The following is a 23,963-nucleotide window of genomic DNA, read 5'->3' as shown; positions in this document are numbered from 1 at the left end:
TTGGGTGTCCTTTGAGTAAGGTCTCAATTTCTCCTTTTCTATCGTTTTCATACCAAGAATACTTGACCCTGTTTTTCTCCAAGTGCATGCTCCAGGCAAACATCTGGGTTTGATTAGGCAATGCAGTAACTGTATAACTCGATTATTTTTACTGTTCAAATAAAACAAGATATGGAAATGTCCGCTGTCATACAGTTTATTGAAATGCTGGTGACAGCACCGATGGTAGAAAAACCTCAGAGTGCCTTTAGTCCTCAAAGGGTTAAGCTAAATTCAACCACACTGTTTTGAGTTGTGTTAGGGCATTGTGCTATGTTGTTTCAGTAGTTTATGGGTGATGGTTGTAATCCTGGTCCTATGTTTGAACAGGACAGAAGGAAAAAGCTGTGGAGTGGTACAAGAAGGGGATTGCAGAATTGGAGCATGGGATTGCAATCCAGATCTCTGGATCAGGTAAGGCATGTGTATTAACAAATGCTGTTCTGTTGCTGTAATGGATGAGGTTGCAGACAAACTGGAAGGCTTTGCATTGTCCCACCCAGGTGGCTTTGGAGCAAGAGCAAGGAAAGTGAGAATTGAGGGAATAGGTAGTGAGTGAATGGCTAACTATGGGAAAAAGCTCATAACAAAATCAGTGATGATTTCAAAATTTGTTAAAAATAATTTCCCTTTCAGGTGGAATCAACACACTTTTATTAATCATGTTTTCCATGTCAATGCACATAGTTTCTAGTATAACCACTGAGGTTAGGATGACTGTTTTCCATTTTCTCTCTCATTCATTTATTGAATAGTGAGGCTTTGTTTGCTACCTTCCAGTCTGCAGGGTTGATTCTTAATTTGAATAATATGAAACTCTGGAAGATAAAACTGACCCATTACCTCTGTAACAGCCTCCTTAAAACTTCTAGGATGAAGACAGTTAGGCCCAGGAAACTCTTTGATGGCTTTCAGTCCCATTAATTTCTCCAGCACTATTTATTTGCTAATACTAAATTCTTTTAAGTTTCTAATTTGTCTAGATCCTTAACTCCCAGCAATTCTAAAATGTTTTGTGGATCTTCCACAATGAAGGCAAAGCAAACAATTTAAACCTCTGCCATTTCCTACTGCCACTGCCTATAAGGGACCCAAGTTTCCTCTTGCTAATATTTTCTGGTTTGTTTTAGAAACATAGAAGATAGGAGCAGGAGGAGGCCATTTGGCTCTTTGAACCTGCTCTGCAATTTATCATAATCATGGCTGATCGTCCAACTCAGTAGCATAATCCTGCTTTCTCCATAATCTTTGATCCATTCGTTTTTTACTATATTTATGTCTCTAGCTGGTGTACTCTCATTACCTTACTTTCACTTTCTTTATCAGTTTGACCATCCTTTGCTGAATTCTAAAATCCTCCCAGTCCTCAGGATTACTATTTCTGACAATGTTATAAACCTCAACTCATTAGCCATGGTGGACCACTTTTCCCATGGGATTTTTATTCCTTCAGGGAATGTATAATTTTGCCACGCTCGTTTGTTGCAAAGTAAGAACTAATTGTTTAAATGCAAGCCATTGCTTATCTGCCATCACAATCTTTTAATCTAGTCTACCAATCTCTCTATCCCAACTCATCCCGTATAGTTTGCTCTGTTGGATTTAAGATCCTAATTTTGGACTTGACTAAATCCCTTTCAAACTCGATACGGAATTCATCATACAATGATCGTTCATGTATGGAAGCTCCCTTCCCTGCACAATGCAATAAGTGCTAATAAAATCCCTACAGTGCAGAAGGAGGCCATTTGGCCCATGGAGCCTGCACTGACCACAATCCCACTTGGGGCCCTATTCCCGTAATACATGTTTACCCTGCTAATCTGCTGAGACTACGGTCATTTCAGCGTGGCCAATCAGCCTAGTCCATACATCTTTGGAGTGTGGGAGGAAACCAGAGCATCCAGAGAAAACCCACACAGATACGGGGAGAATGTGCAAATTCTGCACAGACTGACCCGAGGCTTAAATCGAACCTGGGTCCTCTCGTGCTGTGAGGCAGCAGAGCTAATTAACTTTGTCATAGGAAGTCCAACTTTGAAGTAACGTTAAGCAGTTACAATGGGAAAATCTGATTCCATGTAAAAGTTGTATTCTTTTCCCATCAGGAAAAAATGTTAAAATGTTATATGCTATAAGTTGAAAAGCTTTACACAGCTAAATTCTTACGTTCATAAATGAAATGGAATTTATTTTGGCTTTATATAAAAGAAATATGTTAACTTTTTCTAGTTGCCTCTGGCTCACTGCCTCTCTTCCCTGATCCTTTGGCTTGCTGCTGGAACTCTCCTCAAAAATTAAGGGATCAATTGAAAATTTCAAGATGGAGATTGATAGATTTTAAGGGCCGCGGAACCAAAGCAGGTAGTTAGAGGGAGATGCAGAAAAATGTGGAATGTTAGAACATGATACAAAAGGTTGAATGATCACCCATGATTGTAAATGAAAATGGTCATGTCATTTGACCATTCTCCATTTCTAAGTATCTGGTCATGGCAAAGCAGCATCCCCAGTAAACACACTCTGATGCAGTAATTCACTGCTATGGATAAAGGAACACAACTGAAGTAGGTCATTCAACCCCTCGAGCCTGTTCCACTCCACTCAATGAGCATCACTGATCTGTATCTCCGCTCTGCTTAAATCCATATTTTCTGCCACTTGTAATAAAAATCTATCCTGCTCAGGCTTAAACTTTAATTGACCCATCATTAGTTTAGGGAAAAGAATTCCAGATTTAATGGCTCCATGATCTATTAATTACAAAGGATTGCAGTCATGGCAAAATGCTGCAAACTTGAAGTTTTGTCTAAAATAGACTTCTGACACATTATATCTTTGCCAGCTTGGACTGTAAAAGCAAGAATACAAAATATATAGTGTCTAATGTTTTTAAGAGTTTATGTCAAGATGATTAGCTCTTTTTCATTGAGTAAGTAATTAAATATTTGTCCTGAAGGAACTGGCAAGCCTAAAGAAGGAAGGGACTTGCATTTAGATAATGTTGCTATGTTAGGACACCCCAAAACGTTCTGCAGCCTCTGAAATACTTGTGAAAAGCAATCACTGTCATTCCCTTCCCTTCCATTCCAGCACCATTACCACTGGAGTCCTTCAAAGATCTTGCTCTTATTCCTTCCTCCACCATTCTGGGTGCCCCCCTCCCCCCAACCCTGCAAATCTACTTTCACCATCCCATTCTGTCATGCTGCTTGCCTGACATCCAATCCTGAGTGAGCAAATAATCCCTCTAACTAAATATCAGGAAGACCAAAGCCATGGTCTTTAGCCCTACCAAAAACTCATTCCACTCTTCCCCTGGCCGTTGCCTCAGGTGGAATCAGTTTACAACGTTGTCATTCTGTTTAATCTTGAACTGAGCTTCTGACTTTGTTCCTCTCTGTCACTAAGACTGTCTACTTCTACCTTAGTAACGTGCCTGTCTTTGTCCTGCCTCAGCTCACTGTCTGTTAAAACTTCATCCATGCCTTTGTTATCTCTAGAACGTTAGTGTTCTCCTGGCTGACCTATAAATGTGAGATTATCTGAAGCTTTCCTGCCTTTACCGTAATTTGCATGGAGTCCTGTTCATCCAGCATCCCGGGGGTGCTTACTGATTTACGTTGAATATTGACCCATCAATGCTTTGATTTTAAAATTCTCATTCTCTTGTCAAATTCCTCCATGTCCTTGTCCCCTCGTATCCCATGCACTGTGGCCTGTCATACAATTCTCTGGCCTAATGTATACCCCAATTTTCATTGCTCAAATATCAGCGGTTGTGCCTTTAGCTGTTTGAGTCCTAAGAGCTGGAATTTCCTTCCTACATTGTCTCTCTTTCTCCTTTTTAAGACAATCCTTAAAACCTATTCTAACGCTATCCTATGAGGCCTGGTATTGAATTGTGTTTGATTGCCCCCTTTGGAAGTTTGCCTGAAGGGGCCACAACAGAATCTGGAGAAATTCTAGGCACCAACCTGATTATTGAAAGATAGCTTACTCTCTCCATTTTTTTGCTGATGGTACAGTCCTTATAAGCCTCATTAGGCTTATTACTTAATGGAGAGGTCTTGCATCGGAACTGTGATCAGCCACACTTCATGTTCTGAATTTCTGCACTCTGATCTTGATCAAGTTTCAATTGACCAAAACTTGTATAGGACCTTGAGACCACATCTGGTTCTATTTTGATGTAAGCCAGAGAATGACCTGCAGTGGCTTCTTTTCTCACTCCTGCATTATTACGTTAGATGTCCCCCAAGGATTTGTTTGACTTCCTCCTAATTCCCATCTACATGCTGCCGCTCTGCAACATTATCTTAAAACGCTCCAGTTTCCACATGTATGCTGATGAGATCGGTCGTATCTCCCCACCCACCCCAATACCTCACTCTGTTCCTTCACTGTCCTTAAATTACCATACTGCTTTTCCAACTTTCAGTACTGGATGAACAGAAGTTTACTTCCAATATCTCTTATATTGGGAAGGACCCCAAACTCGTTCGGTACTGATTCTTCCCCCTCATTGGCTACATCTGAGGCTGAACCATGTTTGACTCAGAGTTGAATTTCCAGACACCCATCTAGCCCATCACTAAGACTGTCTCTTTCCACCTCTGCAACATTTCCATCTATTCCCCTGCCTCCATTCATCTACTGCCAGTCTCTCCACCATTGACAGCAGGACCTTAGGCTGACAAGGCTGTAGGCTCTCTAATTTCTTCCCTCTCTACCTTTCTCTCCTTTTCTAAAATGCTCCTTAAAACCAGCGTCTTTGATCAAGCTTTTGGCCACCTATCTCAGTACCTCCTTACGTGGCTCAGTGTCAGATTTTATTTGATAACGTTCCTGTGAAGTGACTTGGATCATGAGAGACACTATATAAATGCAGACCCTCTTTGAATTTGTGGCTCTCCCTTTGCCACCCTTTCAAGGGATTACACTAGTGTGGTTGGAAGGTTTATGCTCCTATGACTCAAGCTACGCTGACAGGTTTGTAATTCCTGGTGGGTCCACCCACAGTCAGGCAGATTGAAAAGTCGAGCCACACTAAAGGCCATTCCTCCTGGTAGGGAGCTTATCAGGCTTATTGGCCTGATTACATAAAATGTTTTTTGTTACCAAAAGAGCTTGGACAAGATAGGTCTGTTGGAGACTTGCAAATATAAACATTAAAATGCCTGGAGTTACTGCTTTCAAATAATTGCAATCTCTGATGCACTAGTTTTGCTAATGTGAAGTTATACGATGATTGAGAATGAAATTTTTTTTTTGGGCGCTAGCCCCTAGCATTTAAATTTCCACAACCTTTTGTGATAATTGAATTGAATGTCCTGCCCAGATTAAGCTGTTATCTGAGTGGAACTGGTGTGGGTGCTGCAGGCTCACCAGCTGCTGGGTTTAAGGCAAATTAATCTTCTGGCATTAGATATCTTGGTCTAAGCAGACAACAGTGGAAGAAATTGATTACCTGCTGCTCCTAAGCAGAGAAAACTCTTGCCTGTCTCTGCAACCTCCTTGGATCCTATACCCCAGTCTCACTATTTCTGCTTATCTATTCTGCTTAACCCAGTCTTTCCATCCAACAATTAGTGCATTTTGCTGTCATGACCTCTGCAGTCTGGAATTATTTGCTTTACTAGACCTCTCCCTATTTTCACAAGTTTCATCAAAGCTGAACTCTTCCCCTCTATCTTTAGTCACCCCAACCTTCCACTAAATCTTTGTCAAACTCATGTTTCTCATTTGTCACTTCTTTATGGCATGTAATGAGACGGTCAGCCACTTTAAACGTGCCTTTTTAATTTTGATTTTATTTTATTATTCTCGCATGTATTGGGATACAGTGAAAAGTATTGTTTCTTGCACGCTATACAGACAAAGCATCCCGTCCATAGAGAAGGAAAAGAGACAGTGCAGAATGTAGTGTTACAGTCACACTAGGGTGCAGAGAAAGATCAATTTAATGTGAAGTAGGTCCATGATGGCGGCAAGGAAGAAACTGTTCTTGAGTCTGTTCGTACGTGTCCTCAGACTTTTGTATTTTTTTCCTGATGGAAGAGAACATGTCCGGGATGCATGGGGTCCTTAATCATGCTGGCTGCTTTTCCGAGGCAGTGGGAAGTGTCAACGGATGAGTGGCTGGTTTGTGATGGGCTAGGCTTCGTTCACAACTCTGTAGTTTTTTGTGGCCTTGGATAAAGCAGGAGCCATACCAAGCTGTGATACAATCAGATGCAACTATTTTGTGACTAATTTGGTTCGTTAGGGGATTGCCTAGTGGCCTGTTATGCTGACTGTCGATTTGGGTGGTTAGTTCTTTAGTTTGAGTTCCCAATATTGGAAGTAGTCAAAATAGAGAAGTTTCTAGAATGTCACTGTTAACAATGGAAAGAAAGCGAGTGTGAATATTTCGTGTTCACAAGTAAAAACCAAGAGTCAGGTATGCTAATTCAGATGAGAGAAAGAAGTAATAGTATAATGCCCAATCATAACTTTTTGAATAACAGCACTGATGAGGGGCTAAAAGAAAGGTACTGATTTGCATGGTTCAACTCAGACTTGATAAAGATGTTGGAATGGCAGCTTCAAAGTGAAGAGGTGTGAAGTGAAACGTGCACCAGAGAAATGCTTGGGATAATGGCTAACGTTCAAAGATGATAATTGTTCAGATCAGAACACCACAAGGTGCCCAGCATAAAGATGTTCCTGACGTTTGTGATGAGATTAGTTGGAGGTCAAAAATTAGGGGAACAGGGAATGATGAATGAGACGTCATAAGCAAGAATATAGATGGATGTTGGGCAAAATGATCACCTAACATGAATAACGTGGAACATGTTTGCAAAAGAATAAATAAGGTGAGGTCAGCCTATCACTATGTGAGTAACATGACTTTGTTTAGTTATTTGAACCCAGGAGTATGCCCATAGTTTGGAGTAGAGTCCCAGTTGTTTTTTGTTTGAAAATGTTGCTACCTTTTCCCCAAGCATTCTCCATTGGGGTTTATCCTCAGTTCTTCCTGCTGTTCTACTGAACAAATTCAGCTCTCTGCTTCATGACATGTGACTGAAAGCGTTACATCATTCCATATTGTGGAGTTGGGTTGTTTACTGAGTGAGTGATGCTGTTTTGGAGAAGTTGAACACTGAGCCTAAATTATTTGGCGTTTAGAAGAATGAGAGGTCATCTCTTTTGAAATGTGTAAAATTTCAAAAGGGTTTGATTAACTCTGTGAGGATGTTTCCCTTGAGAGTTCAGAACTGGAGATCAGAATAGTAGAATAAGGGGTTAGTAATTTAGTACCTAGATGAGAAAGTTCTTCCTTCATGGGTTTGTGAATCTTAACTTTTACTTCAGAACTCTGCACACTCAGTAAATATGCTCAAATCAAAATTGGATGCACTTTTGGCAGAGCGAGCTCGATTGTCCTATTTCTGACATTCTTGTGTTCTAACTCCATATTCTTTACTTCAATTAATGTGCTCATGGGGCAGGTAATAAAATGCAGGTCGATCGGTTATCGTATCAACTCCTGCATATGGATATTAGTTGTAAAATGTGAACCAGATGGAGGGAGTTCAAAGAAATGGTAGTAAAGAAGCTACTTGAACGGGAGGTCAACATAAAACTGGGACCTGATGCTTTGAAATTCTGATTGTAGAAATAATGGAGGTTTTGTAGTTTTTCCAAAATCACACTGAAAAGCAAATTGTGTCAACAGACTAGAAAATTACATGTGTTACTTATCTGTTCAAAGTAAGAAAGACTTGGATAGTTATAGAAGTCTTGGTCTTTCTTCAGATATTGATAAATTACGTGACTTGATACAGGATGAAATTACTAAAAAATTGAAGGGATGGAAGCTAATCCAGGTTAGTCTTGGATTTCTAAGACAAATTCACCCTTGACCAACCCCTCATAGAATTCTTGAACTAAGGGAGGGATGGAGAATGCAGGTTATGCAGTGGGTGTGGTTTATATACTCTTAAATATCGTTTGCTAAGAAGCCATGAGGAATTAAGATGAATGCGGCCAACACAGATTGAGATGCTTGGAGAGCAGAAGGTAAAGGATAAGGGGTAAAGGATGTCTCTTTGATACGTTATTCCAATACATAGATTTTAAAGGTGAAGTAAAGAGAACTTTGGTTTTGTGTCCTTAGAACACAGTATATGAAAGTAAGCTGGGCGTTTTGAATTATATGCTATTTTAATTGGGCTGCAGTTATCTTAGTGCCACAAGGAAAGTCTACCGTAACACTATAATGAAGTTAGTGAAAATCCCCTAGAGGCCACACCAGTGCCTGTTTGGGTATACTGAGGGAGAGTTTAGTGTGGCCAATGCACTAACCTCCGTGTCTTTTGAACTGTGGGAGGAAACAGGAGCACCCAGAGGAAGGTGTTCTCCCCATGCAGACACGGGGAGAATGTCTATTCGGAGTCTGCACCAAGCTGGGAATCGATCCCTGGCACTGAGAGGCAGCAGTGCTAACCACTGCACACCTTGTTGGGAGGAATGTGTGGTGCTACGGGCCCCCTGTTCTAGGAAGGTGATTGAAGTCATGGAATGTAAAGAGTAGATTGAAATGGGATGCAGTGGTAGCTAGTATTGAGCTGTCTTTTTTAATAGCCAAAATGCCCTTTCAGAGCCAGTCAATTGGTCAGTTACACATTTGTTTCCCAATTGTCTAAAATTTGTATTTAATTTTGACATTTGAATGATCAAGGTATATTCTGCATGGGTTATTTACTGACAGTAACTGAGAGTTATATGATAGCAATTCTTAACATGTTTTATTTTTGTCTTTAAATATCCTCTGATAATCTCCTACTTTGCAGGTGAGCAGATTGAACGAGCCCGACGGCTACAGAGCAAAATGACAACCAACTTGATTATGGCCAAGGATCGCCTGGAGTTGCTGGGTGTGTACTACTTGTGTGCTTAAAAGTAAAAAAAAAATTGTGTCAATAATTGCAAGTTATAAATAGGATTCTCTTTATACGTGGGTTTAATTGAGGATAGGTTAAAGGTGTAGAACTGAGATGATTAATGGATTTGCTAGGATAAATGGAGAGAAACTATTTCCTCTATTGAAAAATTTATCCACTTGATCTTTTTGCATCTTTATCTAATGCCTGACCAATGTGGTTAACTCTCAACCACACACCAAAATGGCCCAGCAGTGTGCTTGCGCTAATGTTCAGTTATTAGTTATCTTATTTTCTTCTTTGATTTTCAATATATCAAAGCAAGCATTTGATGATTGCGTATCCAGAACAGATTTTTCATATGCAACACAACTTGGATATTCAACCTACCCTGTACACTGAGAATGATTCTGTCTCTAGTTCCATCATCTGTGCCCTGGGGAGAAGTGTTGCAAACCATGCTCCTTTATACACCGTGTTTCGCCTACGTTGTAGGTACTTGTCTCAGATAGGACCATATTGGCATACCTGTTCATTCAAAAATGGCCTACTTGCATAAAAAGTTGTTGTTGGCTCCAAAGCCATATCCCTCAGACTAAACTTCCTGACTTAATTGTTCTTGAATCTTTTGAATGAAAATTGGCTTTCTTAGCCATTATCTTTCGATGTTACAAATTCCTGTACCTGTGTTTATTACTATAGTTCCCACAATTATACCTTAATTTGTGCCAAACTTCATTAATGTTCCGTATTTCCTTACATAACCAATTATTGTAGATAACACATTGAAAGAAAAAGGCCAGCCACACATTCTTCTGTTGGCATTTAAGCCATCCTGTTTGTTACTTCAGAAGGAACTCTTCAAAATGCAGCTAATGAAAATACAACAAAACTTACTCCAACTTATAAATCAAAGAAAGGGTTTAATAAAGAAACATCATTACTCCAAACTTGGAGCCTTGCCCTGGGCCACCCCAAGCTCTCCACAACTCTACATTACATCACTCTGTAATTGGTTCCATGGTTTACTGGGCCAGCTGACCTTTATATCTTGTTCCTATTGGGCACGTTACATCCAATACAAAGTTGTCACCGGTTACATTCTAACACTGTTTATCTTGGCAAGCCTGTGCTTCAGCTTACAAGTAACCCTTAACTCCCCAAGATATGCAAGATAAAACCCTCCAGCATATCTCAACAGCTTGCATCTCAAAACAGATGTGAAGCGTAAAAGATGAACAAGAATAGTTGACTCCTGTCTCTCCTTGTTGTGACCAGCAGTCAAAGGGAATAGGCAAAGCTTTACGATGGCCACGATTAACTTTTCCTTAGTCAGTTCCCCGAATTATTTGTTAATCAAGTCATGAGCTTTAAGTCAACAAGCTGTCTGAAGCAAAAGTAAAAATGATAGGAAGTTGCTTATTAAAGGGAACATTGATCTGTGGGTTGAAATTAACTTGAGTAAGAAGAGAAATTGAAACTGAATGATCATGTGTGGGATTACACAATTATTTTTGCAGAACACTTCATTTCCCACCAGTTAGCAGCCCAATAAGTCAGTATCACTGCCTTCAGAATTGTGTACACAAAAACACTGATGAAAAAGTAGTAAATTAATCCTTTGTGTGGTCAAGTGTCGGAACTGCAGAGATTGTTGTACTGTGCTAAATTATTTGCTTGGTGATATCAGCGATACACAGCATACAACACTGACTGCATTGCAAATTATAATGGCAACTGGTGCTTTCAAGACTGAAGTCCAAATGTTTGTTAGGAATGTAGAAAGAATGTAGACCTTTTGAGCCCGTTCTACTATTTAATTAGACCTTGTCTCTTTTGAATCATAAATCCATCTACCTGCCTCAGTTCCATAACTTTTAAACCTTTTGCCTGAGAAAAATCTGTCCATCTTGATTGCCACTAATCCTTGCGTGACAAATTACTTCCTGACATCCTCAAGAGCCTAGCTCTGTATTTAAGGTTCTATATTTTTTTCTGACTTTCTCACCAGAGAAAATAGTTTTTGTCTTATATATCCTATTAACTTCTTGCATCTTTTATGCAACACATCAGTTATATTGCACCTTAATCTTCAGGACCTTTGTCCCCTCTGAAGAATGAGATATTTGTTAAACTTTTTTTCACCTCATCCCCACATTTCCTTAGTTTGTTTCCAGACCTTTTACCTTTCTGACTTGACACTGCAGGTAATTCTCCTATGTTTTGGGGGTATATTCTGCAGGAAGTCTGTTCTGATTTTAGGATATCACAGTCACAATGTTGGCAATATTTTCTGTCTGTGTTGAAAAAAACACAAATAAAAAAAAGTGTGACACCGTGACACTGAGCCAAATGTCAAAATATTAGGCCAGGTGGTGAATAGCTTGATCTAAGAAATAGACTTCAAGGACTGTCTTAAAGGAGGAAAGCAAAGTAGAGATGGGAAGCTTGGAGAGGAAATTATAGAGCATGGGGCTCAAAAGAGTTAAAGGCATCAATGGTGGAGATATTAAAACCACGGATACTCAGGTCAGACAGGATGGGGTATGACAGGGCATTACAAAGATAGGGAGGGGTCAACCCACTGAAAGATTGGAAAACGAGGAGAATTATAAAATTGTGGTATTGCCTAATTAGGCACCAGTGTAGGTCAGCAGGCACAGGGATGATGGGATTAGTGCGAGTAGGACAGCAAACCTCAAGTTTATGCAGGGTAGAATCTAGGAAGCTGGCCATCAATACAGTAAAAGAGGCCAATCCAGAGGTAACAAGCGACACATGAGATGGACAAAGTTGGATGATAACAGATGAAAATGTTGGTCTTAATGACAACACTGAAATGTGATTGTCTCAAGGCCCAATGTAATGCCCAGCTTGCAGACACTTAGTTCAGCCTTTCCCAGTTAGGGGGAGTGATCGGAGTCAGTGACAAGAATTTGGAGTTGTGGTGAGGTCTGCGTATAGCCTTCCCAATATTTAATTGAAGGACATTTCTGCTCATCTAGTACTGAATGTATGAGAGACAACAGGGAGGCAGTGATATTGTCACTGGGCAAGTAATCTAAAAACCCAGGGTAGAGCTGTGGGGATCTGGGTTTGAATCCCACCATGGCAGATGATAAAATTTGAATTCAGTAAAAATCTGGAAGTAATAGTCTAATGATGACCATGAAATCATTGTTAATTGTCGTAAAAATTCACTGATGTCCTTGTCCTTGCTTGATTTGGTCTATTTGTGATTCCAGAGTCACAGGAATGTGGTTGACTCTCAACTGCCCTCGGAAATGACCAAGCGAGACACTCGGTTCAAGGCCACTTAGATATGGGCAATAAAAGCTGGTCCAGTGATACTCACATCCCATGAATGAATTAAAAAACAAAGAACTAGTGAGATGAAACTGGGGGTCATCAGCATACACATGGAAATTGATGTGTTTTTGAATCATCAAAACATCCTACTGCTGTCTAGCTGAAGTAATTAGATGCTGAACATCAGTTTAAAAATACATTCAGTAATCAAAATTTTGTCAGTTGATAGCAATTTAATTTTGTTAATCTTGATGCTTTGTATATTTACTGGGGTCCGAGCCAGTATTTACCCCTCCAGTCAACATCACTAAAACAGATTATCTGGTCATAACAAAATGTTAGTGGGAGCTTATTGTACACTGTGTTTCTTACATTACGACTTGTGACTCCACTTCAGAAGGACTTTGCATCCTTTGTTTATGTAGTGCCTTTCATGGCCTCAGGATATCCCAGAGTGCTTTGCAACCAAGGTTGGGGAAATTTGCAAGGCAGCAGAATGGCAAAACTCTGCAATCAATCCAGATTTGGGTCCATATCTCAACACCGGTGGTTGAGTGTGAAAATGTTGACCCCCTTCCTTACCCCAGCATTGTGAATATTCTTTCTCCAAATCTTCACCTATTGACTTGTGGGGTGCAGGTAAAGTGGTGTGGCGGAACATATTTCCGATACAAATGACAAACAATTTCATTTTGTGGGTAGATTTTCACAATAGTGGCTAAACATCCTTAGTCATTCACTGTTCTTTCCATGGTGAGAAATGCCCCAAAATTTCAGGCAAGGGTGGCTGAAGTAAAAAGAGGATGGGGAATTTGTATTAAAGACAAGTCTTTTTTAACAAATAAAGCTCTAATTCCCCATCCCCACTTAGAGGCACCAGGAAACTTGCACTTAGATTAGTACGTCAAGAAGTGTACTCAAGTCAAGTAATAACTCCTGGTATATAGGCCCCTGTGCAGTGCTTTGAAGAGGAGCAATTTCCTCAGGCTGCTTTATTTATCCATTGTCAGCAATTAAACTTAGCAATCCAGTGGCAGATCATCACTACATTAACATGTTTCCATTTTCTACCAAGTAGCTCTGTCACATTTCAGGATGTTTGGCCATTTTCAGCAGGAAATGAATTTTTAGTGGGGGATGAGAGTGGAAGAATTGCATTTAATCGTTGGGGTTTTTGTAGCAAAGTGTATTCGCCCAGGTTTTTAACAAGTCAATGAAGATGAAAGGTGGTTAAAGTTTTAATGAGCCAAGCATTGAAGCATGCAATAAAGCTTGGTGTTGCTTCTACTTTTTGAAAATCAATTGTCGGCCGTTTTGTTAAATTTGATTGTAATAAGTGCGCAGAAGACTGCGAGGGTGTTGTAGGACCTTTTTAACTGTCGAATGCTGCTTTTCTGCTGAATTGCAATGTGAGCTTTTGTTTCCCGGCACTCTTTCTGATTTGGATTTCTGAAGTAACTTCCTCAAAAATGAAAGAAAAAAATTTTCAGCCACTTCCTGAACTGCTTGACTAACATGCAATGTTTCATTCCTTTTTTTCCACTTTGCCTTTGACTGAAAATGAAGTGGCGTGCAGCTATTTTTCCACGTGAATTAAGTTTTGACCCCTCAAGTGCCCTGATTTCCTGTTCCATCCAAGAGACCATTCTGGGGATAAGAACGTAAGATATAGCAGCAGAATTAGGCCATTTGGCCCAATGAGTCTATTCCACCGTTTAATCCTGACTTTCTCCCTATCTTTTCCCCATAACCCTTGGTCCCTTTATTGATTGAGATCCTATCTATCTGGCTCTGTCTTAAGTACACTCAATGACCTGGCCTCCACAGCCCCCTGAGGCAGTGAGTTCCACAGATTCACCAACCTCTAGCAGAAATCCCTCCTCATCTCACTTTCAAACTCTGAGGTTATGCCCTCTCCTGCCAGTGGAAACATCCTCGCCACATGCACTCTATCCAGGCCTTTCAGTAATCTTAAGTTTCAATTACCCCTCCCGGGCCCCCCATCATTTTTCTATATTCATTTCTGGGGTCAGTCTTGCGAACTTCCCCTGCACCCTCCAAGGCCAGCACATCCTTCCTTAGGAATGGGGCCCAAAACTGCTTACAGTATTCCAAATGGGGTCTGACCAGAGCCTTACACAATCTCAACAGTACATCCGTTCTCTTCCATTCCAGTCCTCTAGAAATGAATGCTAACATTGCATTTGCCTTCCTAACTGCCAACTGAATCTGCATGTCCTTGAGAGAGTCCTGAACCAGGACTCCCAACGGTTGTGAGTGATGCTTGCAAGGACAGCATTTATTATCCTCCAGAAGCTGGTAATGGGCCGCTATGAACTACTGCAGTCCAAGTTCTGATAGGGAGCTCAGGTTTTAGACCTCACAACAACTAATTGAATTCTAACCAGTGTGCTTAGAATTGTGGGAGATGGTGCAGAACCAAGTCAACTCAAGGATGGATGGGGCTTGTTGACCTCCAAAGTAAATGCTTGTAGGTAAACTTTGAGAGGAACTTCCAGCATTTACTAGCCCTGGAACTGTGATTAAAACCCCTTTGTGTTTAGATTTCAGGAGCCTATGTGGAATAGACAGTCAGGATATAATGAGGGTTTGGAAATGAAAATCTTTTTACATCCTTTGATTTTCTTACCTTGTTCCAACATATGTTTCTTGCACCTTTTCCAAAATCTGGATGGATGATATTCTTCAAAAAGTGCATGTCGTTGACAAGAATTGTGTGAAAGCACATACCCAAATTTGCTCTTTAATTTGATATAAAATATCCTCGCAGTTTAAAATTCTACAGCACAATCTATTTAACTTGTTTGCTCTGTCTGTACTTATTTTCTTTTTTGTTGTTGTTTGTGCCCACTTATTGTGTTGTATAGAGCAGATGCTAGCATGTGCGAGGTTTTCCAAGCCCGAGAGGGAGGTGTGTAGAGACATCCCAGGCCTGCCGTGCCCTAGTGCACGGATCCAGTCAGGTGGGTTTCCTCTGCTCAACAAAACATTGGCTTTTTTAGATGGCAAACCATTTGATTTAATGAAGAATATATACATATATATTTTCCTAGAAATTGCAGTTGCCTTTTGAATAGGTTGTATACAAAGTGCTCCATGGTTAAGGGATGACTCCCTTGGGTCAACTTGCCAATGCCTGCTCAAAAGGAGTGTCGTCAGGCCCAAAGTGAATGATGGTGATACAGTGTTGTGCTAATTTTCTCCCAGCCGCTATTCCTTTGCCTGTGGCACTGTACTTGGCAAATTGGATCAACAAATTAACCTTCATAGTTCAAGTATTGTGAGGATGAACGGTTGCCAGAAAACCAGATGGCTTTTACTCCCTTGGTCTGAAGGTTCTGTGATGGCTCGTGTGAAAGACTTGTTTATGGAGATTCAGTACATTCAAAATTGTGAAGGGTTTTAGCACTAAATCCTAGTTTAGCACAAGTGGTTAGCACTGCTGCCTCACAGTGCCAAGGACCCGGATTCAATTCCTGGCTTGGGTGATCGTGCAGACCCCACACATTCTCCCCATGCCTGCATGGGTTTCCTCCCACGGTCCAGAGATGGGTTAGGTTGATGTCCGCCTGTATAGTATGGATTCTATGATTCAAAATGAGGAGAAATTGTTTCCCGTGGCAAAGATTCGGAAATCTGGATTCTGATTTAAGGTGAGGAGAATTATTTTTACAGAGCGAGTCATGATCTGGAATCCACTGCCTGAAGGGATGGTGGAAGCAGATTCAGCGGTAAATTTCAAAAGGGGATGGTAGTGTTGTGGTCATGTTATTGGACTAGTAATCCAGGGACCTGGACGAGTTACCTTGAAACATGAATTCAGGTCCCACCATAGTAGCCATGAAATTTAAATTCAGTTAATAACTCCATGTAACTACTGGATTGTCATGAAAAACCCATCGGGTTCACTAACATCCTTTAGGGAACATAATTTGCTGTCTTTAACTGGTCTGACCTTGTGACTGACTGTTAATTGACCTCTGACATGGCCTAACAAGCTACTCAGTTAAGGACAATTAGGGATTTGCAATAAATGCTGGCCTTGCCATTGACACACCGTAATTGAATATATGCTTAAAGGAGAGAAAATTGTAGGGTTACAGGAAAGGGGCAGAGTGGTTTGACTAATTGATATAAAAAGAATTTGCACAAGCATAATAATCCAGATGTTCTCCTCCTGAGCTACAAGTTTTAATGATTCTGCATTTTGATGTTATAAGTGCTAAAGCTATCTAGATTATAGTTATCCAAAAATACAGATTTTGTATGTGACCATTTTGTTATTCTATTGTACTTAAATTTTCGGCACAGCAATTTCTGCTTTCCCAGAACTTTGTATTCTACATTTTTGGGCATGTGTATACAAGTTTGAATGTGTTGACCATTACTGAAAAAGCTCCACAGACTCACCAACAACTGCATGTGTAGCTAAAGCCTCTTTGTTTTTAAAGCCACACTTTTAACTAGACCTCTCAGCCTGTATCGTTTACAAGTGATAAACATCTTCTGCATTCTATAACCTAAAGAAAGTCTTTACCTCTAACTGGGGCAGTTTGTGATTTGCAAAGTAAATACAAGTGAGGGGGTTCCAGGACGATGCTACATGGCTAGATTATACTGTTGGAACAAAATTGTTGCTGTTAAATTGCCAGGAAAGGTCATTAAAGTGGAAATGGGTTTAAAAGACTGTTGGCCAGCTGTCAGGAAAGAGAGGATACAAGTATGTGCTGAAACAGCAAGTGCTACTGAACTCATCCAGCTGCGTAAGAAAGGGCATGTAGCTGGGTGATGTCCACTGGCAGAGTTTAAAGTGGGGAGGTAAGCGCTCTCAATAAGTGATCCTTGGAGACATCCAGACAATTCAGTGCTGTTACAAACAAAATTATAATCCTGGTCACCAGAGTTTGAATAATGTAGACTTTAATGTTGACTGCAGTACAATGGTTTTTATTTACAGTATTAATGATCCCCAAGCTGGCTTGCTCCTTACCTTATCCTGTGAAATTCTGAGCCAACATTTCCCTTCCCCACCTCTTGACAGCCTCATGTCATAAACTTGAAATCCCAACAGTGTGTATCCTCCTCTGCACTGTGTCCAACTCCTCAATTACCAACATCCTAGCTGAGATTTATTGCCTTGCCTCCCTCCCTCCCTGATCACACTTAAAATTCTTGTTGTCATTTACGGATCTTTACAAGGTTTAACCTTGTCCTACCCACTGCAGGCTCCTCCAGCCATGCAGCTCCATTTCCCCTGCTGTTGCTGACTGCAGTTCTGTGCAGATGCAGGTTCCCTCATGGCAGCATCAATGAATCTTGTTCTCTTTCACTAAACTTCTCCCTTTTCACTGCCTTCCCTTCTAACACCTTCAGAGATTCACATCTTCAACCATGCTTAATCCTGTCTCTTAACCCTCAGGAAGAGACTATGAATCATTTCCCTTTCTTCTCCGAAGCGCGAAAGACGTAAAAGCGAGTTGCTGCTGCTTTCACTTGGTTGTCATTGGGATAGGCCTTTCTTCACTGGGGTAGTGATTGAAGTCATGGCAATGGATGTTGCACACTGATCAATGAAGACAGCAGCTTTCACAGGTTAAAAGACCCTTCCTGATTTCAGTACATTTTTTTAAAACTAGGTTCATTTAAAAAGATGCGCGGGTTAGGTCACTAGGCCATTCTAAATTGCCCCTCAGTGTCAAAGGAACCAGGGTAACTACGTGGAGTTATGGGGATAGAGTCTGGGTGGGATTGTTTGTCGGTGCAGGCTTGATGGGCTGAAAAGCCTGCTTCTGCACTGTAGGGATTCTAGGGAAAAAAAGGGCATTGGAAATGGTATGACAATATGTGAGTGATTTAACCAGTCTGCATGGTTGTATTCTATTACACCTTTCTCTTTTGTATGCAAAATCATGCAAGTCCAATTTTAATTAAAGCAAAGACTTCCATTTATCTAGCATCTTCCATGAATTAAGGATATTTCAAATCATTTTACAGCCATTGAAGTACTTTTGTTGTTCTATTCCATTCTCTCTGATGTAGTTGTGTAGCTTCATATAATTTGACATTGCATAGGACAATGATTTATTGTTAGTTTATGACTGGACAATAACAAACAAGGAGCGAGAGGGACTGAATCATGGATACTTCAACGTGCAAAAGCCATATGCAGTTGTAGAGTTGTTAGAACACGGAAAGAGTGTTTGGCCCATAGAGTCCATGCTGGCTCTGCAGAGCAATCAAATCAGTCCCACTCACTGGGGCCATCCCTGTAAGCTTATTTCCCCCATTTCCTTACGGACGTGGAATTCCATGTCATGGTATAGCAATATTCTGCCTCACGTTTCCTGGATTCCTTTGCCCAAAACTTTAAATTGGTGTCCCCAGACCTTGTGGCGTCAGCAAGTGGGAATAGCTCTTCTTTATCTGCCGTATCCAAACCAGTCAATTTCTTCTTTCAAATCTCCCTTCAATCCCCTTTGTTCCAAGGAGACAACCACAATTTCTGCAACCTAACCTTGTAGTTAAAATCTCTCACCCCAGAACCATTCTGGGAAACCTCCTCAGTACCTTCTCGAGGTCCCTTCCTTCCTAAAGTGTAGTGATCAAAACTTGTTGTAATTAGTTGTGGCCTAACTAGAGCTTTGTAAAGGTGTAGTATAACTTCCCTGCTTTTGGACCTGCTGTGCATTTTAGGGCAGTGAAGGTGGCCCACCATTAGCTAGCCGTGGGGTCTTCCGCCATTGTCAGTGGGATTTCCTGTTGAATATATCCCTTGCTGCCATTGGTGCAACAGGGAGAACCCACCAACCTAAACAGCTGGAAAGTTCCAGCCATTTATGAAGCCTAGGATCCCATATACTTGGTTAACTACTCTGTCAGTATGTCCTGCCACTGTCAGAAACCTGTGCACGTGAACTTTCAGGTAACACTATCTCTGCATATTCAGGTACATGCCTCTCCCTGTTTCTCCTGTCAAAATGCATCACTGCACACTTATCTGTATTAAATTCCACCTGCCACTTGTCTGTCTACCCGGCTAGCTGTGTTATATTTTAAGTGACAGTGTCTTCCTAATTGGTGGTCCCACTTGCCTTTATTTTAGTCCTTAGTGCATTTTTATGCCCAGTCTTTGAAGATAAACTTGCCAGCACCAGCTTTAGCTTCCAGTATTAGTGAGTTGCAAACCTCTAGTGCACACTGTTATTCAGTTTGGTGGGTAGGTAGTGTTGCTGTTGAGACTTGCCCTTGTTTTGATTTTTATGCTTATGATTTTTCTTGATTTGGTTTAAAAAGGAAATATTTCTCGTTATCTTCACTGTCATATTAATCGTGTCAGGCCATTAAGTTCCTGCAGAGCTCTCATATGCCCATGAAACAGAGGTGTGAGCCATCATCCATGATCTAAATGATTGTTGAAACTGGCTCAAGGGGCCGAAGGGCCTAATCCTGTTGCTGTGACCTTGGGCAGTTGAGCAGTTGTTAGTCAAATGCTTGGGTGTACATCTATACTGAATTGTGGGCTTTGGATTACTACCATCCAGAGCGAGATTTAATTTTTCTTGGTGTATTTGACTACCTAGGCTTCTTTTAAAAAGAGCTAAGTGAAATCTGCCATTTGTAGGAATAAATGATGAATTTTTTTCTCTTTGCTAAGAAGCAAGAGCAGCCAACACCGCCATCTGCTGCCATAGTATTGTATTGCAACACATTTCAGCATTTTTAAAAATGCCCTTGAAAAATGATGAACATTATTACTTCTCTGTACTGGGTAATTGTAGCTGATTATTTTCTGTTTATTGGTCATATGGTCTCTTGTTTTGACTCCAACTGTGCCTTTATTTGACTCTAGAAAGCGGAGCTGTCCCGAAGAGAAAGGATCCTTTGACCCACGCGAGCAATTCCCTCCCTCGTTCCAAGTATACAGCAAAAATCACTTCCCCAGGGCAGCGAGGTCATCAGAGGGCTCAGAGCCACAGTGGAATCTCCAATGGCGCTGGGACTTCACGGACATCTCAACCCAGCACCTCAACCGCCAAGGTAACAAAATGGATCACGGTTTTTGCTTTGTATTTGTCCTGGTCATACACGTCCACAATATATATACTGTTGATTGACCAGTCAACCTGATTCATTTATGAGATCCATGATGGTTGACAGAATTCCTGGGAGTAGAATTATTTTCTGCTTGGATTCAGGGAACTTTGTAATTCCAAGTTTGTGAGATGTGCTTGGCTGCATTAGTGGCAGGCGGTTTAACAGTTCTTTGTATGAGTAAACTTCACATTTTAGTTGTGCAAAGCAGTAGAGTGGATTCTAGAACTATACTTTAGCAAATACCAGGTTGGATCAAACATGCAGCTTTGACTGAACCAAAACCATTTGATTATAATACAAGGTCTTCTGATAATAGACTTAATTGAGTAAATTGACAATAGAAGAAACACTGGCTAGTGGAGCTGCTGTCTCTGGAACAGTGAGTGGGTGCATGGCATGTCCAGAAGGAGACAGGCTATAAACTGGGAGAAAGAGAGAGTTTGTGGGAGCAGATAGCAGGAAGGAACACTTGGAAGAGACAGCCAGAGGAGTGGACAATGCAGTGTTTTGTTTATTCCTCTGTTATGTTTAATTGATTTTAATTGTTTTATTTATTTCTTACCAATAAATTTGCAGTGCCAGTGTGGCGTCTGCTTGGATGCTCAGTTTATTCATCTCTGATAGTGTACAAGGATACGCTCTGAGATCCTCAGGCTGCTGAGCAATGAGCCATGGCCTATTTTGATTTATTTACGTTGAGTGATGGGTTGGATGTAAATCAGATTCACTGCAGTGTTAATGCTTTGTCAGCCTTGAGCCTTAAAGTTGACTTTAAATTTTTTAAAGTTCACTTGTTTGGCCACACTTCCAAATTTTGACTTTTTTTTTGAGCTCCTTTCATCGCAGATGTAAATTTCTCTTCAGCTTCATGATTCTTTACTTTGAATCAGTCACCTGCTTTGATATTTGACTGCTGTTAGGTCTTAAAGGCATCGTTCATTTGGCTGAACTGTGAATTTAACTAGGTGACCGGTTCAGTTTAATTATGTGAGCTCAGAGTTTTAGAGCACAGAAAGTGCTATTCAACCCATCCTATTTGTGTTGGCTCTTTGAGAGAGCTTTCGAATATTGTCACTCTGTTCTTTCCTTCTATCCCTACTTCTTTCTTTCTAAAGTATATATCCAGCTGGTCAAGCTTTGTGCTAATTTCAGTCTTGTCCTTGCTGGCCTGAAATGCATTTATATATTTGATCTGCTCCATTTTAAACATAATAGATGGATACAGCTAATTTTGTAAGTCAGGCTTCAGATGCCCTCATGAACTGTGAAAGCAAACCACAGGCACCTTGTCCTATCAACTATGATTGGAATACAGGCTGGGATTGCTTTAAGACACCTATCATTGGAAATTGCAATCTTAGTGCTGCAAATCTTTGGGGAATTTCTGGTAGTCTTATGTTGTGACCTACAGAAGAGCTAATCAGTAAGCATATAATTCTGCAGGTACTAACGTGGAATAACTTATACTTTAAAGTTAATTTAATTTAATAGTGTCACAAGCAGGCTTACGTTAACACTGCAATGAAGTTCCCATGAAAATCCCCTAGTCGGTACACTCCGGCACCTGTTCAGGTATACTGAAGGAGAATTTACCATGGCCAATTCACCTAACCAGCACGTCTTTTAGACTGTGGGAGGGAACCAGAGCACCCGGAGGAAACTCACACAGTCACTAAGATCCAGGGTGGGAATTGAACCCAGGTCCCTGGCACTGAGGCAGTAATGCTAACCACTAAGCCACCATGCTGCCTCTGTACTTTAAAGGAATGAAGTTAACTTCCCCTGGTTGCTCTTTTTCTTTTCCAGTGCCTTCTCAAGCTGCTCAGCAGGAATTCTGAATTAAGGGTTACTTTCTGCAGAATTCTTAATTTTAAATTATGGATTTTGCACCTATCACAGATTGAGTTAGAAGAGAAAACCCAGACTTGCATTTCTATGGTGTCACCACAACCTCAGGACATCTAAATGCTTCTCTTTTGAATTGCAGCCACTGTTTTCTCCTGTTTCTAACCCTCTTGTTAGAAAGGGTCTCTTTATTCCATTCATTGAAAGGATGTGGGTATTGCTGGCTAGGCAAGCCTTTAATGTCAATCCCTAATTGCCCTGGAGAAGATGGTGGCAAGTCATCTTTCTGAATTGCTGCAGTTCATATGGTGTAGGTACACCCACAGTGCTATTAGGGAGGAAATTCCAAGATTTTTACCCAGTAACATTGAAGAAACGGCAACGTTGTTCTGAGTCAGTGTTTGGCTTGGAGGGGAACCTGTGAGTGTTGATATTCTATGAATCTTCTACCCTCGTCTTTTTAGGTGGTAGGGGTTATGGGTTTGAAAGTTGCTGTCGAAGCTGCAATGAGTTGCTGCAGTGCATCTATTAGATGGTACACACTGCTGCCACTGTGCATTGTTGGTGGAGGGAGCGAACCTTTTTAGATTATGCATGGAGTGCCAATCCGATGGGGTACTTTTCCTTGCAGCTGCACTCATTCTATCAAGTGGAGCGTATTTCTTCACACTCCTGACTTATGACCTTGTAGATGCTGGACAGGCTTTGGGAAGTCAGGAGATGAGTTGGTTGATGCAGAATTCCTAGTCTCTGACCTGTTTTTATATGGCAAGTTCACTTTCTGCTCAATGGTATGTTGATTGTCAGGATTCAATGGTGGTAATGCTATTGAATGCCAGTGGAAAATGGTTAGACGCTCTCTTGAAGATTCACTTGCGTGGCACGAACATTACTTCCCCTTTAATGGTCCAAGCTTCAATTTTTTTACTTTGAAATATTGAAAACTTCCGATGATATGAGTAGGTACAATTTCCTTTCCTTCCTGGCATATCTGCTACAGGTTCCTTGCTCTAGCATTTGTCCTTCCTGAGTTTAGTTCACCCTAATCCTTTGCAAGAAGTCAAAGCCAACTAAAAGAAAATAGATTCATTGTGCCCTCCTGCATGGCTAACAGTTGCTGTCTGGGTTACTTTCTTGCACTTACCATTACACAGTCATACAGTGGTTAACACTGCTGCCTCACAGCGCCAGGGACATGGGTTTGATTCCCAGCTTGGGTCATTGCCTGTGTGGAGTTTGCATGTTCTCCCCGTATCTGTGTACTTCGTCCGGGTCCTCTGGTTTCCTCCCACAGCCTGAAAGACGTGCTGGTTAGGTGCATTGGCCATGCTAAATTCTCCCTCAGTGTACCCAAACAGGCACCGGAGTGTGGCGACTAGGGGATTTTCGCAGCAACTGTGGTGTTAGTGTAAGCCTACTTGTGACTAGTATAAATAAACATTTAAAACTTTTTCATTCAAACCTCTGCAAACCCTTGGATCCTGGCTTGACTTGCAGAAAGATTTCCTTTTCACACTTCACTCTGCCTCAAAACATCAATGCTCCTCTTGCAATACTCTATTTGGAAATGGTATCATGTAGGCAAACAGGACAACTAATTTGAGTACAGGATGAAATTTTTTTTTATTTTGATAGGCTTGGTTAGAAAATCAGATTGACTGAGAATGGAAGGAAGGATCTGTGTAATGGAAGGTTTATTGATCTAGAACAGACTTCACTAAAACA

At 40.9% G+C, this 23,963-nt stretch overlaps 1 protein-coding gene across 2 annotated transcripts in view; it reads left to right on the top strand.

Moving 5' to 3' along the window:
- spast (spastin) overlaps window positions 1-23,963 on the top strand; it is a 56,458-nt gene that overhangs the window by 5,566 nt on the left and 26,929 nt on the right. The window contains exons 2-5 of one of the 2 annotated variants that reach the window (XM_080191904.1): window positions 370-453; window positions 8,880-8,963; window positions 15,167-15,262; window positions 20,149-20,336. In XM_080191904.1, coding sequence (XP_080048030.1) covers window positions 370-453; window positions 8,880-8,963; window positions 15,167-15,262; window positions 20,149-20,336 — 452 coding nt within the window. The remainder of the gene's footprint in view (window positions 1-369; window positions 454-8,879; window positions 8,964-15,166; window positions 15,263-20,148; window positions 20,337-23,963) is intronic. The other variant, XM_080191905.1, reaches the window with a different exon arrangement.

Source organism: Carcharhinus amblyrhynchos, chromosome 7 (genome assembly GCF_965287045.1).
Source record: "Carcharhinus amblyrhynchos chromosome 7, sCarAmb.v2.hapA, whole genome shotgun sequence".
NCBI lineage: Eukaryota > Metazoa > Chordata > Chondrichthyes > Carcharhiniformes > Carcharhinidae > Carcharhinus > Carcharhinus amblyrhynchos.
This window is presented reverse-complemented; position numbering and strand designations above follow the sequence as displayed.